The sequence below is a fragment of the Nematolebias whitei genome, chromosome 14 (assembly GCF_014905685.2).
Source record: "Nematolebias whitei isolate Nwh7 chromosome 14, NemWhi1, whole genome shotgun sequence".
Lineage (NCBI taxonomy): Eukaryota > Metazoa > Chordata > Actinopteri > Cyprinodontiformes > Rivulidae > Nematolebias > Nematolebias whitei.
Genome location: NC_056511.1, coordinates 12,113,747 through 12,134,171, shown reverse-complemented (window position 1 = coordinate 12,134,171; position 20,425 = coordinate 12,113,747). Strand labels below are relative to the sequence as shown.

The 20,425-nt window shown below is 37.2% G+C and overlaps 1 protein-coding gene and 1 long non-coding RNA gene across 2 annotated transcripts in view; both read left to right on the top strand.

Annotated features, from left to right (window-relative positions):
* Positions 1-4,707: 4,707 nt before the first annotated feature.
* LOC119419917 lies at positions 4,708-5,114 on the top strand. The gene is made up of 3 exons (XR_005187279.1): positions 4,708-4,765; positions 4,859-4,899; positions 5,004-5,114. It is a non-coding gene; the product is annotated as an uncharacterized LOC119419917 (long non-coding RNA).
* Positions 5,115-6,545: 1,431 nt separating this feature from the next.
* Positions 6,546-20,425, top strand: part of fnip1 (folliculin interacting protein 1) — a 46,803-nt gene continuing 32,923 nt past the window's right edge. The window contains exons 1-2 of the mRNA XM_037687867.1: positions 6,546-6,711; positions 20,089-20,218. Coding sequence (XP_037543795.1) covers positions 6,620-6,711; positions 20,089-20,218 — 222 coding nt within the window. The 5' untranslated portion in view covers positions 6,546-6,619. The remainder of the gene's footprint in view (positions 6,712-20,088; positions 20,219-20,425) is intronic.

Genomic DNA, 20,425 nt, shown 5'->3' with positions numbered 1-20,425 from the left:
CAAACCATTAAGGTGAGAATAAACAACAGTCACCTGTATAGTCTTTTCAGGGGAACAACTCTGTCCTTTCGATAAATTGTCTTTTTTTTATTTTTTTTTATTTTTACAGATGTTTTATTCTAACTGACACAAAGAAAATACATAACAGTGATGTATTTGTACATTTTTTTGTTTGATTTGTTTTTATTTAGACAACTTAAATCTTCCCAACGTTGCATCAGATCTTTGCTTATCTCCTAGCGACAGGAAACAAAAACTATCTCACGTGAACAATGACCATCTCATATTTCCCATCAGTCCCTTCTCTCCCTCATCCGCTTTAAACTGACCAGCCAAATTACAAATGTACTCTAGTAAGACAGTCATATGGCAGCAAAAGTGATGTCCTTGTGTTTAGAGTAGCTCCTGGAGATATCTGAACCTTGTAGGACAGTGGGAAAATAAAATAAAAAGATTTTCAGTAAGTGAAAAACTTACTGTTGCAGCAGTTCCAGTAGGGAGAACTACTCTGATCTGGTAAATCTTTTAGCGTAGGTACTGTTAATGACTTTGAGCAGGTAAAATGAAAAAACTGATCTAGAACGCTTCTTCATTTCAAATGACTGCTGTCTGCACTGTTTTTTTTTCTTTTCTTTGTAGGGCATCACAAGCCAAATTTAGCTTTTTATGTTCATTCATTCATTGCAGCAAGACATTACTAAGTGGTTGTGGTGAAACATTCAGCATGCATGGACTTTTTCCCTGCGTAAAAAATTGCTGAGAGTAACGGTCATCAAACGCTACAGATGGTGCAATCACAGCTTTCTTTTTTTTTCATCGTTTTGCACAAAGAATGTGTCAGGTTGAAAAATCACTATTGCAGAACCAGGGGTTGGGGCAATGCATGCAGTTTGCCCTGCTGTTCTGGGAGAATTTGCATTTGGCTTGAAATCAAAGCCCCTTTTTTTGTTATTTTACTTAATTTTTTTAGAAAAAAGGAGGCTGCAGTTGCCCACATCTACAGTTCAATCTCTGGGCTATATGTAACTTTCGCAAAGCTGATAATAAATTCCTTCCTCTGAGATGAAATAGAACCAACACCTACTTTTTAATAAAAGGTACATTTTATTTCAGTTGATTTACACAAAGACGTAATGTATAGGCTTTTAATGTTGATTACCGTCCCAAAGCATCAAACAATGTAGATGTACATAAACGAGGACAGCTAGATGTAGGCATATTTAATAAATCAATGGTTTGAATGATTGTTTTTTTTTTTTTCTTTTACGTGTAGTAGGAAGAAATGTACTTATTTATTTATCTATTCTGATGTAAAATGGAATCAGCACCATATCCTTGATAATGATTGATTGCAATAAAAATTGGGGTAGTGGAGGATGGGGAGTAGGAAAAGGGTTGTGAAATAAATGATATTCTGGAATGATTTTAAACCATTGCGTTTGTCTTTATATGTGTATTCAGTTCTATGTTTGGTCTAATGAAACAAAACGAAACAAATGCATCAACATGTTTAAAAGGTACAGGTAATTATTGTTTTTATTGATTTGTGACAAGGCAACACAAACTTTCCTATGTACCTAAAATATAATAGTCTTACGTAAAATGTTATTTTGTATATTTCTTTTTACTTAGTTCCAGTCTTGCAATTTTCTTAGAAATATATACTTTGTTAAATCATTTATGCTGCTCTTCAAAACATTAGACAATTTAAATAAATAGCCGAACTGAAATTCTAATTCCAAGCAAAAGTTCCTGTTTCCTTAAATTTTCTTCTTTTAATAAACACAAGGTCACAAATTAACAAAATACCAGCAATAAAACAATCTTTTACACCAACAAGGTAGTTCTGAAAGAGCACAAACCTATATTAGTATTTAAAGTTGTCCTGTCAAATTTGAACCTGTGGTTTTCAAACATGGCAACTTCTGACCCCCAAAAAAGTCCCTGACGTCGTCATCATTGACAGGCCGTACCTCGCCCACAGTTTGTAGTTATGTCTATGCATGTTTGTTTTTTTTGGCCACTTGTATACAAACGTATTTGTAAATTAGTTTTATTGGTATTTTACGTTGTGAGCATAACGTGCATTATTGCCAAGTAAACTGGAAGTACAAATGACAATATCTAGACCACAATGCATCGCAAAATACTGACTTTGAACATGCGCATTAGTACCTGTTAAAAAAAATAGATTTTTCCTTTTTAATCTGCCGAGCTATCATTTGGGTGTAGTTGACAACAACTTCACACAAAGGAAGTGAAAACTCCGCCCACCCGGTTAGCGGATTTGTCGGCTGGGTTACAAATGGTGCGCAGCCACTGACTCAACAATACGTCACTCGTTTAGGAGATTGCCATTTATCGTTTGTTTCGATAATCTTCCTTTTTGCGTCGACTAAAATTAAGAAATTAGTACAAGGAACTTGCTTAAATCAATAAAATGATGTTACAGTGTAAAATAAACGCCAGATTTTATTTATATAATTATTTTCTTTAGGATTTTTAAAATGATTTTCGTATATAAAAAAACGTATCTCGAGAAGAAAAAAATATCCATTAGCAACGCCAACTGGTTGGTGTGCTGGTTGCTTGGCGACGCGTAGGACAAGATGGAGGGCAGTGAAAGGTACTTTTAGCATGCAGAGTTTTTTGGGTTTTTTTTTTTCCCCTCTGACGTTTAAAGTTGATTGATCTGGAGCTAAGGTGATTTAAAATGATTCGACGCAAGCGCAGTGACAGCTGGTTTCCCCATAAACGAGACACACCCGTAAAAACAGCACTGAGGCGTCGAAAAAGTAAGAAACTTCACTTAAAATACGCAAATACATTTTTTGCGTGCACACATTGTCGTGTACTAAGTTGTTTGCACTTTAAACAATCATATCAGCTTAATGAACATAAATATATTCAAATATTTTATTCTAAATGCCTATTTCCAAACTTTCAGAGAATAAAGGACTTGGGTCCAGGAAACATGATTTTCCCACACTACCAGAGGAACCTGAAGGGGATGATTTGAATGATCCTATTGTTAAACCAGTACGTCTCGTGGGGGTGAGTGTATTTTATTTTTCTGTACAGAACTATCTGAGCCAAACTGGTGGCCTCACAAAACTGGGAGACTCGAAAAGCAGGGAGAAGATACTGTGGGATTTTCAGGTCCAGACTAACAGGTGAAATCTGTGGCAGGTGCCATGAAATCCCTGGCTACCACGATTTGAGCTCGGCCCTGCTGGCCAAACTGGAAAAATGGCTCCCAACAGATCCCAGGCACAACCTCAGAGACCTCTGTCTAGAAGATCCCAGTCCTTGGATGGAGAATAATATTCTCGCTTTATCTTACTTACTCAAAAAGGACCCCACTTGACGGCAGGAGAAGGTTACATAAATATCCATAAAGTACACACATGAAAGTACACCAGTTATGAAAATCTGCACGGAGCTGCCTCGTCAGCTTGCTTTTATATCTTTATCAGTTCAGCTGAGTTCACAGAACTCGGAGGTGCGCTTGGCTGCCAACTGTCTGCTGCTGCCTCACTCAGCTTCTCATCCAGCTCTCTAACCCAAACATATGATTCATGGGCAGAGTCAAGATTCTCACCGTAATAATGACAACATTCATAACTTTTGACCAAAAAAAATTCCTAACAATTTATTTACACACAATATAAATATTGTTGGTAAACAAATGCAGTCAGGCACACATTTGTCTTACAAGTTTTTATTTAGGAGCACATTAACCATCATTATGATGAAAATATTGCATGAATTTTGTTTTTTTTACTTTATTTATTTGACCAAAGACTGCAACCTTTAAACCGTTTTTGTTATACTCCTTACGTATTTTCTATTTGCACCTACAGGTTTGTGTTGGGCCAGTCCACTGTACGTCTGTGTCATCCCCGAGCAGCCCTGCAATTTCTGAAACGCCAAGAAACCAAGCCACCCCGTCTGTTACACCAGCTAAAAAACATCCTGGCCATCAACAAACAGCTCATCTAACCAGTGAGGTGTCCCCAGTCGTCAAGGCTCCTGAAGACGATGATACTCCTGATAGTGTCATTTCTTGCAGCATGGAAACAGGCTCCACTTTAAACTCAGTTGACGGAGACGATGCCAACCATTGCTCGTCTTCCTCCACACTCTTGAGCAGCTTGCCTTCCCCTGAGATATTCAGAAGAGAAAGCAGTGGTGTGTTTCTTGTCTTTTGTTTAATATTTAGAACAGCAATGATGTAACATTTTGTATTTTTTTTATTTTGCCTTTTCTTGTCTTCACAGTGGAAGCTACAACTTTTCTTACCAAGAATGAGTCACTGAGTGTAAATCTCATAAAAAATTCCACCTTGTTGGAATCAAGTCGTGCTGAGAACATCCACATGCATCACCCTCCCAACCTTTCTATCATAGGTGCTACTTCATAAAAAAGTCACTTTTATCATTGTTTTAATAGAGTTTGGCTAAGTTAACATGAAAACAAACACAGTCTGCTTTAAGTAAGAATAATGTATTTTGATGCCAACGGGTTTGCAAAGGTCCTAAACTGTCAATTTTGATCTGATTTCCGACGTTTTGGTCAGAAGATGCTACAATGAATTTGGCTGGAAAGAACTGTGAGGTCAGGTGAGTTTTTCAGGCTCATTATCTGCTAAAGGCATTAAAAATATACATGTTTGACCAATGCAAACAATGTTGTTTTTCTTCATCAAGCCACCAGCAAAACCTTGAAAATAGGAGTCAAATGCAAACAGACTTGATTAAGTCAGGTAAAAAAAAACTACCTAAAAAGACACAAACTGGAGATTTTTCTTTATATTGTAAGTTCTGAATGTAAAATTTAACAAATCTTTCCGTTACAGAGCCTTTAGATGACCCCCTCAAGAGGAAAACCCCACCAAAAGTAAGACAACCTGAGTTTCTGTTGCATTCAACATTTCAAATACCCCTTTTTAAAATGCAGTGTAAGGGTGTTTAATGTCACTGTCAAACATTTCTTTTCCACAGCTCACCAAGAAAAAGCTTATTTTGTGTAAGAAGAAGGTCTGGTTTAAAAGCCCCATCACTACCGAGGCTTTTAAAGCCCAACGCAGCACACCCTCCTGCTCAACCACTCAGAACACCAGCGCGTCACCTAGCCGAATGAAGCTTGATCCAGATGCATCCAAAATGTTTGAGATCAGCTCTAAAAGTGAAACGTTACCTCTTTCGGTGACACTCAAAAGACCTGTACGAACAAGCTCTGCCATGTTCTTCGACTTTGGCTGTGAGAATGAAAGAGAGGCCTTCTTTCAGAAAATGAGAAAAAGAAGCGCCAAGCTCAGAAGTTTTGTCTTTCCTTCCAGACTAGACACACAACATCCTCCATCTCCTGACTGCTAGTTACAGTTCACACTGAGCGGTTCATCTCAGGAAGATGACGTGTTAGTAACACGCCCGTTGGATACATAGATGTTACAGAATGGATGGAGATTACTAAAATAGACCACAGAGAAGGTTCAACTTTAATTCAAACACAGTGACGGTGTAAAGAAAAGACCTACTGTGGCAGAGATTTTTGTTTTAATGATCTAAATTCCAGCGTAAGTTTACTTTGTTAGTGTTTTATAATATTAATGACGCAGCAGAAATCCATGACACACTAGGATTAAATAAAGCACGTGTTGTCACAGAAAATACAGAATTAGGGGTTTTTCTGGATCAGAGCAAAACTGGGTGTCTAGGCTATACAGTATGTATGGCTGAAATACTAGACAATGTGCTTGCCCATTACAAATCAAACGAACCTTTCTGATTTTAAGTCCCAAAAATCTGTTGCACTATGCACTTTTTGTGTTTTGTAAGTATTTTATTGTTGGTGGTTATAACATCTTCCTAACTGAACCTGTGTCTTTCAGTCTACCAGACTTTATTCAATGTGGGCATTCAAATCTGATCTCAGTTCACATAAATTGCCGCTAGATGGCGGAGTTGTACATGTTAAGACCCATTTTTCTTTGTCTTTACAACCTTTTATTTTCATTCAACCTTTATTTATGTAGGTTTTGATTGTTATTATCAACCGCACATATTTGTGTTTGTTTTTCTAAATGAAATTATATTTGTATGTACTTTACTTGTGTCACTGAATGTGTTGTAACTTTAAAGAAAGTTAGATGTAAAGTTCTAATACACATTTGCTCGGGTTTGCCAGTAAAAATGCGTACAATAAATGAAAATAGTGTAACGACCTGTATAAATGAGTCTGCTTTGTCCACACATTTAATGGTTTAACAGTTAATTTCATTTAAAATGTGCAAGTCTTGAACAATGCGTTGCAAGTCGACCAAATGTTAAATTTCTCACTATATTTCATGCTGTCAGGAGGAGTCCTGACAAAACATCAACACGGAGAACCCACTAACCACGTGGGACGTGGCCAAAAATATCAACCAATCAGATCATTTGTTGTAGTTGCCGCGTCTGCTCAGCCAATCAAAAAAAAGGAGCGGGTTACCAAGCGGCTCCTGTGACTAATGCCTGTCATATGACTGTGACACCCATGGAGACAGTTACAAGGAACAAGACTTGGTCTCGGATTTGAAAACAAAAAGAAACCTGTACCGAATTTATGTAGGTGCACAATGCCACCGACTCTCTTCCAGAAACTTTTCAACAAGAGAAATGCGCTCTCGTCGCCGCCTCTGAGATGTAGCAAAGAGGACCCAGCTTTCAGGTATCTGTTTTGTTTGTGTGTTACGTGAGGCACGCTAACCCATTGTTTTTAGTTCGTTGTGTAATTTGAAGTGGCGCGTTTTTATTTAGGTGGAAGGTACGACAAACGAGCTGCTTAATGTAGGTAATTAAACTTTAGTGAAGGAAATGGCAGACGTTCCTGTTGTTGAAGCGGTTAGCTAACATGCTAACGGTAGCCCCAGCGATGCTGCTGCACGCGCAGGCTGAGTGGCTTAGCTCATTAGCAGCCACGCTTGTTGTCACGTACGCAAATATCTCCGCATTTATCGTAAGTAAACCCACACAGTAACGCTTCTCTTTACCAGCTTGTGGTAAGGGAGTTACAGGAGCAGCGTGCTGCTGAGTCTTTTGTTTCCCCTCGTGTTTCCTTCATGATCTCGTCTTTGGGGCAACATTTCTCGTTCACGGCTTTAGAAAACAATCATGTCCCGCTGCCTTACGGTTCAACTTGAGCTGAGATGCTGCAAAGTACAAGCGGCTTTTTGCAGACTGTGTTGTGCGGAGGACACTGTGTGCTCATGTGATGGCTTAATAGAGACGGATCGATTGCCTGACAGGGCATCTGCCTCTCCAGGCCGTTTACACCGTTTTATATAATAGTTTAAAACGACACCATCTGGGTTTTTAGCTTGTTTATTTGATCTAAATACCGTTTTTATATTACACATGTTTGTTAGTCTATCCTGATTTTGTACGCAATAAAGTGATGCCTGAAACGCATGAAAATGTTAATATTGACTTTATTTTTAACTTTAAACAGAAGATTCACTCAGTTTAAAATAAAATAATTTTTTTATGTAGAGTATTTTTTTCAGGTTCAGTTTTATTCATCCAACCTTTATTTAGACATGTTAATCCCATTGAGCCTCCAGGACTCATTTACAAGAGAGACCTGATTCCAACAAAGAATGATGTCAATGGACAACAATAGACAATTCTAAAAAGGCATACAGATTTTTTTTAATTTTTTTTTACAAATTACAAAAAAGTAGCAAAAACAGCTAGATTCTAAGGCGAATGTAGAAAACTGAAAACAGGAACATGTCTGCATTGGTCCTTGCCAGGAGTCCAACAGATTCTTAAAGCCACACTTGAGGTCAAGGTTGAGAGCTTCAGATCTTTTTGCAAGATATTCCAGGAAACAATTAAAGTTAAATCTGGTCCTTTGGACATTGAAAAACATAAAACAACAAAAAAATGTAGAAATGTTTCGTCTTTCAACTAAGGAAGTCCTTCGGATGAAAGACGAAAAGTTTCTACATTTTTTTGTTGTTTTGTTTTTGAATGTCCAGAGGACCAGATTTAACTTTATTAGATTTTTCTACCTGGATTATTGAGCATGCATCAGGATATTCCAGGAAACAGCGGAGTAGAACACTGGGAACACTGCAGGTAATAATGTCCTGAGAGCGCACGCTGTAGGTGCACTCACGCAGAGACATGTAGGTTGAGATGTGGTTCATTGTTAATACTATAACATTTAATCTTTACTATCACTAAAGAAATTTACTGAACATAACATTTTTTTAATTTGAAAGCATTTTGCTTACTTTTCCTTTTTATTAACATCACCTATGATGAATCGAACATCATTTAAAAAAAAAAAAAAAAAACCTTCACAACACAGACTTATAGGAGTATTTGCATTTTTTTTATTTTCATAAAACACCATACCAGCTTTATTGTACTTGAAGCACTTTAAATAACAAGAACAAAGTGATAAACAGAACAATCGCTAAGCTTTAACTGCTGTCACATGCAATTAAAAAAATAATGTAAAACAACCCTAAAATAAAAGCAAACAAAAGTCAAAATTTCACACAATATTAGAGTTAAAAAGAAGAAAAGAGTTTTAAAATGGGATTTACAAACTGATGGGGAAGTGGTCTGTCAGATGTGCAAAGGCAGGTTATTCTTCAGTTTAGGAGCAGGCACAGAAAACACTTTTAACCTGTCAACCCCCACCCCTCTACCTCAGCTTATTTGCATCATTTTGAGCACCGTCAAGATCAGCTGATCAAAATAGTGGTTTTAATGTAAGAAACCAACCGGCTTAGTTCTTTTGTTTTCTTTCAAAACAAACTGTTTTGGCATCACAGTGGTTTGCAGTGGCATTTTGTACAATTAGAAGTCCATTACTGACATGGGAGATATTGTCCATCACAAGCAGAAGCTGCAGACTTTCTTTTTATGCTGAGTAAATGTGATAAAACCAGAGGCTGTGAGGAGAAAAATATGCTTTTAAGAGCAGAATGCAAGTCCACGCAGCAAATGAAAAAGTTTTAGTATATCTCCAAGCTTCATACCAAGCTGTTTAAGTACTTATTGCGGTTGTGTTCAACTTGGCAGAGCGATTCGTCATTGAGCTGGTTAGCTTGATACAGAATACTCCCCGAGTTGATTTGCAGTTTGTATGCACATTGGTATGTTCATGTGCGCATTCTTGATCAGGGTCAGGCATGCCACCAAGGGGAAAGTGCTTTTCTTTTTGTTGTAAATGCATTTATTTAATTGGAAGATGTAGCTCTCACCATTTTGCTGTTTGTGGATATGTTTACCATCAGACCTCAAAGCTCACCTTTGTGAGGGGCTGCTTGCACTTTGGCTCATGTCTGTGCCAGGGTACATTTCTGCTGCCATTAAGGTGCACCCACTGTTATAAATGGTGGGGGTGGGGGGGAGACGGCTGGCATCAGTCCTAGAGCAAACAGACAGTCAGCAGGCGTTTCTGTTAACTCTGTGGTCAGCTGGGCTCTTCATACCTTTTTGGCATAAGCTCTCCATTCATCAAGCATGGAACGGCTCTGAAGGGGGGAAATCTGTCAGGAGACATGGTGGCTGGAAGGGACACGCAGACGACACATTCTGTTTTTAATCGAGACCCACTGAAGACCTCTAGCAAGTTGTCTTAGAACTGTTGCTCTAATCATATTTCCAAATTTGTAGAAAAATATTTAACTCTTCCATTGCAAGTAACAATTATCTAGTTTACCCCAAAAAAAGTTTGAAGCCAGTAAATTGACGACAAAACTATCCAAATCAAAGCAAACAAAAAATATATTGTTTTGCAACCGTCTTGCCTTGCATAGTACTCCATCCACCCAAAACACCATCAGATCACATCACGGTGGCTTCCAGAATACCACAGAGGGCATCAGGCTGGCTGACCTAAAAGCTTCTCCTCCTTCCCTGGTTGCTGCGTTTGACCATGGCATACTGTACATTACACCGAGAGCCTCTGGCTCAGTCAGTAGCTTCCTCCTCTCTGCCACACTCAGGTGGGTTGAGCTGATCCGGCGAGCTGCTGAGAAAACGACCCTCTTGATTTAAACCATGTGTCTTTAGTCAAATGGGATTTATACTGGAAGGGGTGTGTGTTAGTTTTCTAAGATGGTACTGAAAAGTTAGTCGTGTTTTATATGAGGTGAAAAAATGTTTGAGAAGGCTTCACAAATTAGGTTGTACTAGTCAGCATTTTTGTGTTTTAATCTTTTGAGATAAAAAGTGTAATAACTAATTTAGGTCAAAGTTCTGGTCTGATTTTTCTGTTTTTTGGTCATAAATGGTCACCGTGTAATGAAGCCTAAAGTATTAAACGTACCTTTTAATTATTGAGTTGCATTTAACATACTGTATCCATGACATTCCCACATCTTTGCACAATTTAATCTAGATTGGATTTATGTATGACGCGCCATTTTTTTTTATAGTTCAGGAGAAGTAAAGTCTCAGGTTCCACACTGGCATGGCATCCTTCCTTCACTGCATAGTTTCATAAGGTGGTGTGTCATGTGAGGCTTCATTAATCTCAGGCAGTCATGTTTGTGGAATGATCACATGGTCCAGTCGCTGGTACACAGCCACGAGTCAGATTAGGTACCATGATAAATGTTACGCAGTTTAACCAAGTTATCAACTACTTTTTGAATTAAATTATTTTTTTATTTGTCGTTTTATGTAACCTGCTTCATCCTATGTGAGCATCCTACATTTACCTTTTAATCACCTGTATTCATGCAAAACTAATTCATTTCATTGTATTTTCGTAATGTATCATCACCGTTATCGATGATAATTTACTCCTGTCATAGCTGTGTTCCCAGTATTAGATGTTCAAAACAAGGCAGAGTTCAGTTTATGTTTTATTACAGTTTGTACTTGGGACAGTCCAATTTTTTCTTTGTTTACTTGCTACAGATTATATTTAGAGTACCAGTAATGAGCAATGTCGACCACACCTCGTTCTCTCTTGGCCACACTTTATTATTAAACTCAGTCCAGAAAGTGTTACTAAAGGAGAAATGTGTAAGATTATTATTTTTTCCTATTTGCTAAGGTACAAACAACTTATTGATCCACAGCCCCTTTTCCAGCTTAATGTAAGATTATTATTTTTTCCTATTTGCTAAGGTACAAACAACTTATTGATCCACAGCCCCTTTTCCAGCTTAATGTAAGATTCTCTCATGGATTTAAGCTCCTATTGTACATAAACGTTGAATGGGTTTGATCTGTTGTATTGTCAAACAAAGCTTTTTGTGGAGAATTGAGAAAACCACTTTTTGAAAAAACTGCAAACTGTGCACTGAACAATGTAAAAACATTATTTAAAAAACAACAACAACAACAACAACAACAACTGTCGATGGTGTTGGTTTAATCAAGAAGACATTTGCAACTTTTAGATCATTTCTAGGGATGCACATTATTATCAGCGTGGTATTGGTATCGGCTGATATTAGCTATTACGTTAAATATCGGACAATGGCCATTCCTTCAACTCACCGATATAAAAGGCTTCTGTTTTAAGTTAATTTTTAATTTAAGGAAATGTCAAGTATAACAGACTATTAATGCACTACTGCTTATGCACTTGTCACTTGTGAACAGGTTGAGTTTAGATTTGTGAAAAATGGCAAATTTGCACTGTTCAAGTGTTGTCATTGTGTTTGAGAGAGTAAATGTCATGAATAAATTTGACATTAAACATAATCCAAGTTGAAGTGTTGCATCATTTTCAGTCCCCTTTTTGGCATCTGCATTTGGTAGCAGGCCAAATTGACAAAGACCATGTAGATGTAGTATTTTAATTCCACAGCTGAGAAAGCTATGTAGTTTCTGGAAGTAGGTCTAGGAAAATAAAATCTGTATTTGTATCGGCTATCGTTTAAACATATCGGATATCAGTCAGAAATCCAATATCGTGCATCCCTAGTCATTTCCAATGTATTTGTTACTAACGAATGCATTTGATGCCTGTCAGGGCCATAACTCCAAGGTGGGTCATAGCTTTTAATTTCATGTGTCTTTTTGTGAGAATGCTACAGACGTGCCAAGGTTCTGTTAAGACAGCAGCTGTCATCAAGTTCCTATCAGGACTATTTTTAATGGTCATACTCGGGCTTCTAGCCACAGGGGTCATAGTAACGATACAGCTGAACAAAAAATGATGCCACTGATTCACACACTGTTTCACACATGGTTAGTGTTTAGGTGCTGCCTGTGTGTTGCAGGATTGCGAACCCCTGTTTGTATATGAGGTTTTTTTTTTTTTTGTTAAGCATTTGTACTTTGTAGCAATGTGAAATGCGACCCATTAGAGTACCGTAGTTGCACTTTATATTACAGTAAATCTGTAGTTTTATTTTGCTTCCTGCTCTTTGTTTTGCACTTGGTACATTGTATTTTGGTTTCAAAGTATACAGAATTTTTTAGCGCATGTAAAAAAAAAATAAAAATTCAACCTGTAATTTGCAATTTTCTTTAAATGAGTAAATTTTGACTTATCGAGCTGTTTCACAGTAGCTTTGACACTATTTTTAGACAAACTGGTTGTATATTTTGCAGCTGGAGCTGGACTGCATAGAGCAAACAGTTTCTTTCATTAGACGTTCACAGATAATCACCATTGTGGATAGCTCATCTGTTGGGAGCTTAAAAGTCAAATTAAGAACTGACACACCATTTAATTGGCCTATTTTCAGGCTTTTGATAAGAAAAAAGTAGGACATGACAAGATGACGCTTTGAATCAGGTTCAGCACCACTGACAGTGTTAACCTTTTATTTTAGGAAACGGAACTTATTTATATGACTGTTTGATGACGTGGTCTTGATGTACCTGAAAACAAAAATTGGAAGGAAGCTGTATTTACACTGCTGCCTTCACTCCAGTTCAACTCCGATTTGTTCATATGATCCTGTGAGACAGAGTCACGCTCTCAACACGTCAACGCTTCCTTCATCTGGGTCATGAGTCGCTAGTTCAGAAGTTGTTGCACAGGATTTAGCTAAAAGTCCAATTACTCATGAGTTAGAAGTGGCACACTACCTGTAGTCAGAATTTAATAGATCATTGTATCATCTTCTAGCTGCTTTATATTTATATAAACTTCAGTTATATGGTGCATACTGATTTGTTTTTGTAATTGTACTAACTTTTGTTTTGGTGCGTTCTTTACACACAGTCTGTTATTTCTGGTAAGATTTGATCCAGATTCCAGACAATATGAATCAGTCAGCTAATCAAAGTTGGACATGATGTACCTCTGAGAACAGTACTAACTTCTTGAAGCAACTTACTTCCTTCGGGTCATATGAATGCTGGAATGCAGAAGTCCTTAATTCCACACAATACGCAAAAAGCCGTGTCAGGTGTTTTTAATTAATTTTATTTTTTTTAATGAAGTTTGATGAAAGGTGTATATTGTTTCAGCTTGTTTGAAACAGTGTCAGGCTATGAATAACAGATATATATATTAAGTTTGTCACTTTTTGTCTCAATATTTTTTCCTATAGCCATAAAGCAAAATATAAAACTGGAACATTTTTATAATTTCTTTCAGGTTTTTTTAAAATTTATTTCGATTTAAGCTGTAGTCAGTGCAAACCAAAAGAAGCATATCATCTACAGGTTCGCTTAAAAATGACTAAAAGGATTTTATATTTTTTTCACATTTCTGGGTATTTAAATGCATCCATTTTAGTATGTGTGTAGGCTGTAGTCTCCTGACAATATCATTTGTGCTTTTATTTACTGTATAAAATACACAAGGTGCAAACTGGCAGTTTGTCAAAACACATGGACTAAGATTGTGTCAATGCAGTCTTGGCTTGGAGTCCGTATTAGTGGTTGAACGTTGCTATGAGAGTAATAATGATAGTTTAATTGTGTTCTTTTGTCAAAATGTGTAGATGTCATCAGTTCCAAGCAATGAAGTCCTACTAGCCTGCACAGAACGCTTTATGCGTCACTGTAGTGATTATATGATGAGTTTGCTGTTCAGAACAGTTTAAGGAAAGGGTTAACTTTTTGTAGCAGAAACTGTTAAAATAAAAAAATGCCCGCTGGATCTAACAGTATCTTCTATCGCACACAGTTGGGGAAAGCCTCGCACAACTTGGACTGAGGAGATGTTTATACAACTGTCTTTCTGTCCGTCATGATCTCGCTAACACACACGCACGCGCACAAACATATGCACACACGGATGTTCTAGTAGCAATCGAGAGAGAGTTGGGGGGTCTTTGAGGTCAGTATAGGCTGATGTCAGACTGTGATGTAGGAAACTGGACTGCTTTGTTACGACAAAGGAAGGGTACTGTTTCAGTTTTAACAACACTGTCTCTACTGAAGCTTCTAATCAATCCTGTTTTGATTTATAAAAAAAAATCATCATGCAGTCAGAACATGCTTAACTTTTTTGTCACTTTATACAATATGACTGTTAAGTGATTAATATAAATACATTCTTGGTTTGTTTGCACTTCTCAGTCCAAGATATTATTTTGTCAGTCCAAACAGATGCATTTTTTGCTAATATTGTTTTTAAATAGAAGTTACTTTTCTAGAAAAGTCTATAAAACATTGCTTTTCGAAACAGAAATTTATTTACACATGCAATAATTAGCGGTAGACTGATTAAATGGCCAGTATTTGTCACCTAATAAAATATCTTCTGTATAAATGTATTTTTATCGTGTCCAAATTATTTTAAATGTTGCTAAGTACATGTTTATTTAAGTTAATCACATATGTTATAGTTTTTGTTATTTAGAAAATGCATATTGGCCAAAAATAAGCAATCACTGATGAATGTCAGCTGTCCAGATTCATCAGTCATAGAAAAAAATAACGATAAAACTTTTTCCAGTAACGTCTCTTTCTGCAGCTTGACATGGAAACGAGGACAGTTTGGAAACGAAAAGATTTAAACGTTTGTTTTGCTGCTTTTTTTTTTAATCACTTGTGTCCTATTCTCTCGTAAACTAAGGATAAATTGTATATGTTGACATCTGCCTTTTTAAATACATGAAAAGTTTATTAAGCTTTAAAATCACAATAGTCCTTTTCCCATGCCGTTACGAAGCTGTTTCTAGTCATAAAAAATCATTTTAAGCACATTATTCATTTTGTCTTCTATTTTGTTCCAAGTTAGTTACACATTTACTACAATCAAATTGGAAAAAGGCGGCAAGAATAGGAACAGAATATTCAAGCGAGAGAGGAACAAAAAGAGAGGAATCAAGAAACAACACAAACAATTGTCTACTGACACTCTCTTATCATGACGCGTTCTGACTGTCAGCAGTCCAGCCTTGCTGCTGTTGCTGCCTCTGTACTGTCCAGCACACAGTGTTGCTGTGATCACCTGATAGTCTCATGTTGTTGTGTGAATTTAGTTCACCGCTATTCTTAGACCCTGCTGCTGTGGCTGGCAGAGGAGAAGGGGAGAGGAGAGAAATAGAGAGTGGGAAAGACTGGCAGACTCGCAATGATGCTCAGGTAGGAGGTGGCAATATTTAACCTGGCATACGTGCATCATAGGGGGCATTGTAATGCTTGTGAATGTTTAAAAATGCTGTGCTCTGAGATTATTATTAATTTTTTGTCTGAATGTTGATGGTCTTAGCCTTTAAGCTTGGTAACAGAAGTGTTGAAGCAGTAGTTTTTATTGTTGGCAGCATAGGGCGAACAAAGTTGATTCTATCAGTTTGAGTCATGTGGGTGAATTGTAAGGAAGCATGCCATTCGTGTTTAGAGATTACTTGTTGGGGTCGAGATAAGTTCAGCAATTCTGTACTTTTAAAGACAAATTTTAAATTGAACTTCATTAATTTGTAAGGTGGTGAATAATTGTAATAAAAATGGTCAAGCTTGCTTTCTTATTTGAATTTTAAGATATTAGGGCTGTTGCATTTAAATCAACAGGTTTTCCAGGAAACGCATACCTGCACCTTGTGACTTGACAAACCTTTTCATCATAGTTCGTTAATAACACAATTGAAGTCGGACTAGTACAAGTATTTAACGGCTATTAAGTCATGTGCTGCTTTTATGAATGACTCCCCTCACTGCCGTATCAGTGCTGTGACTGTCACACGCTCTATGATGAATACTTCCTCCTCTGCTCTCTTTCCGCCTCGTTTTCGTTCACATTTTGCTTTTGACTTTCTGTTTTCTGTGACTTTTACTTAAAATCTGAGTTTAATTCTGTGTTTATTAATTTGCGGCGATGGCTAAAACAGACCTGTCATTTGTGCGGTTCCTGCTTGACTTAATGATGTAATTGTGGTGTGTGTGCCTTTATATATATATATATATATTTGCGTGGGATTCTTTAGTCTATGAACGGTGCTAGAATATTTTTAGCTGCAATTTTATTATTTAGAATTTTGATTGTTGAAAATACAGTATTTGAAGTGTTGTTGCTAAAATGACCTGATTCTTACAAGTTGGCCCTTAAAATGAATACAAATGTATTGCAACAAACAACAAAACCATAAATAAATCACTCACAAGAAGCTGTAGTCCAACTGCAAGGAGGCATGTGACAGACTTAAACATCAGCCTACGTTATCTTACACTCAAGTCTACAAAGCTGATATCGACCATACAATGTGATTTGAGCCTCTTATGTAAGGCACAGGCTTCATGTCGCACATAAAACACTCGGTGGGTAGGTGTTCTTCTCTCAGATACAAGTCAAGAGAAAAACCTAGGATTGTTTTTGTGAAGTGGTCAAATATTAACTTCTAACAACTGCTGGACCAAACAAACAAACAAACAAACAATCTGGTGTATGACTCCATAGGAGGATTGAAAACTCCACTTAAAGCAGTTACATTAAGTTAGTTTTGTTCATCTTGAATTTTACAACAAAAGCAAGAGAACACTGCAACTTTGAGCTAACTTATTTGGCACAAAAGCAAAAAAAAATGTGAAAACTGTGCAGTAAAATCTTGCATCGCTAAACATCACCCTTTTGGTTCTTAAGCTCCGTCGTCAACAAAATGCTTCAAGATTTTAGGCTCATTTGGGTGATTTTATTCCATGCAGTAAGCAGTATTTGTGTTTGATGCATGATGACTATTTGGGGCTTCTGGGACAGATGGAGGCCTTGTTTCTGGTTGCACAGGACATGAGACGAACGCGTGGCTGAGAGAAGCGGTCTGTTGTATTCACAACAAATACTGGCAAAGTGGCGCTATCTTAAAGTTGAGATGTCCTCAAACTTGTGAGCGAATATCAAACACTAAAAGCAAATTCCTGGTTGTGCTTTTACCAGTTCTTGCTTATTATTTTTCATGTTTTCTTGTAAGAGTAATGTGGACGCATTGAAGGATTCTTTATTCTGCTATCAATTGATGATGATCTGTTAATCCAAGGCGGTTATAACATTGTTTTGTAGTCTACAAGTACCTCCTTAAAATGTTTCTAAAATGGGGAAATGAAAACCTCATAACTATAAAACAAGAAAAATAATAAAATAACTTTAAACAGGTGCAAAGTTATCAAACTACGGTACATCTGGAAAGTTGAAAGACTTAACTTTTAACCCAAAGACTTGAGTCAACCTTCCTTGTTCTACTTTGTAACTAAATCATTTTGCCTCCAAAAAAAAGTGTCATTTTTTTCACATCAGTGTTTGGTAAACAACAGATTTAGCATGCATGGGGATGATGCACATGGAACATTGGATTCGTGCAAACAAACTAGCATCAACACAAATGACCTGTTTCGTCCACAAACTCCTGACCAGCAACTGAAATGCTGCATTTGATCATGGGATTTTTGGTGTTATGCGGGCATGTCAAATGGTCTTAAGTTTCTTTTCCCTCTCTATCCACCGACGTTTTCACTTTAAACAGTTTTGTGTGGGTACACTCTCTGCTCCCAATGCAGATCTATATTTAGGTTCTGCCCTGCATCCATCTGCCTGACTCATCTCTCAGATCAGATGGAAATCCTTGACTATCATCAGCTGGTCCAGTTGCCAGTCATCGTTACAGTCCTCAATAAATCATCCAGGTGCAAGCAAGGGGGGAGTCTAAAGTTAGGTGGAGGACAATAAGCAATAATACGCTGAGGAGTTATTATGCATTAGTAATTTTGATATTACCTACCTATTACTATACTTTTTGTCGTCTGCTGTTGTCATCACTCTGTTAAAAACAGGTCTCTCTTGTAAATGAGTCCTCAAGGCTCAATGAAAATAACCTGTATAAATAAAGGTTGAATGAATGAATACCGTCATATTTTGAGCTGACTTAATTAAAAGCAAAGAGAAAAATGAGCACAGTGGGACTCCTTATCACAACCACTGACACAAAGAATAAGGAAGTTGGTGATTTAACCTGCAGGAATTTAACAACAGGAAGAATTTTTCTTTTCTGTGTAAATGTGACTGTGTCACAATTTCAACTTCAGTCAGCTGAGCATTGATAGTGACCCTATGACTGTTAGTCACTCTGCATTTCTAGGAGTGAATAATCGCTCAAAGACTTGGGAACAGTAATATTGATGACTTAACTGATCTGAGTGAATTGCAGGCTGGTTATGTTGGCCCTTAGTCAATAATATGTGACTAATTAAAAATCAGGAATAGGATAAATATGTTGAAATGTTTCTAATTCCATATAGAAAATGTTGCTACTTTTTAGCCTGTCTTTACCGACTGCTTACTATTTGGTTGGACCAGGTGTCTGCAACCTGCGACCTTCTCTGGAGACACATGTGGCTCTTTGGTCCCTCTGCAGTGGCTCTTTCAAGCTTTGAACAAAACTAACATAAAACTGAATTTTATTGGTTGTTATACAAACAACAAAAAAGTAGTTTTAGCTGTTTTCTTGTCATTGCAAATACTTTAACTTTTTGCTTTATTATTATTATTTTTTTAAATCACAGGTTTTCTTCATAGGTTTCTTCAAAAATCTTCATAGGTTTCTTTTTCTTTTTTTTTTATACATCCCCCACCTACAGGAATATGGTCTTTTCATTTGTCTTAAATTGTAAAAATATCAATAAATCATAGATATTTTTAGCTTTATAATGTCACCGCTACTGACCACAAGTCTCCTCCAACAAACCTAAAGGAGCCCATGGGCCACCAGTTGATAATCAGAGTTGTAGCAGGTTGTTGCTGCTCTGGACTCATTTAATTTAGTGAATGAAGGTGTAAAAATGGCTTTTTTTGGTCATGAAGGTTGCAGGCCCCTGGGTTAGACTGTAGATCTGTGATGGGAGGTGGTAGTAACTTTTAGCGTGTACTTTGTCTCCCCACTGGCGGAGGTATGAGATGCATGAATGGCAGCTGTGACATGGATTTGCTGTCTGCCATTGCATTGGATGGCAACTTTAATAGTGTTTATTACTGGCTTGCACGTACATCATGTTTACATTTTTCCACATGCTTACTATCTGTAAAGATTCTCAGCCGTTCAAGTTATGGTATATTTGACATTTATATTAAAAAGAAAAAGAATTAGACCAGCTTGAGATTCACCTCTTCTCTGTCACTTGATTCTTGTAAACAAAATAAGCTATGGCAGAAACACAGCTGCTCAGCTCTATTCATTATTTCAGGATATTTTAGTTTAATTTTCATTTATTATAGGAGTACTCAATGCAGTGTTGTTGTTACCTTTTATTGCTAGTAAATTTCTCTCGGCTGCTCCCTTCTTCAGGGGTTGTCACAGCGAGCAAACGCGAATGAAAGATTTGGTTATTGTTCTACGCTAGATGCCCTTCCTGATGAAGCCTGGACTCGAACCCTCAACCTCAAAATTATAAGACCACAACACTGACCACCAAGCTGCCGCAGCCTCCTGTTACCTTACTAATGTTGTAAAACGGTACAGAAAATAAAGGGAGCGCTATATCTGTTTAATTCAGATGTTGTGTGAGATGTTTTCCATTTTTATCATTCATTCAGTTTGCCTCTCCTGGTAAGCACAATTTGAATTAATATTGTACTAACTGCATTATCTGTTTTCTCTCCCATTTCCCATCTTCACTTCTCATCTTCACTTTCTTTATATCCTTTCCCTGCCCTTTGTCCATCCATCCATCCATTTAGCTGGCCGCTTCCCCAGCTGGAGCCCAGTCAGATCAGACTGATAGTGTACCAGGACTGTGAGAAGCGTGGCAGAAATGTCCTCTTTGACTCCAATGCCAAGAAAAGGGGCACAGAGGAAACCCCCACCGCCGTGAGTCACATGTTTACTTTGTATTTGTGTCTATAGTCTTTTAAAAGCCCTCGCTTGTTTGCTTTGGTTACCATCACATCCCCGTCTCGGTCATGTTTTTTATTATACTCTCTCTTATCCATATTATTATTATTATTATTATTGATAAAGACTTATATTTTACTTTGTTTTGCACCATATTAGGGCTGAGTAAGATGTTTAAGATTT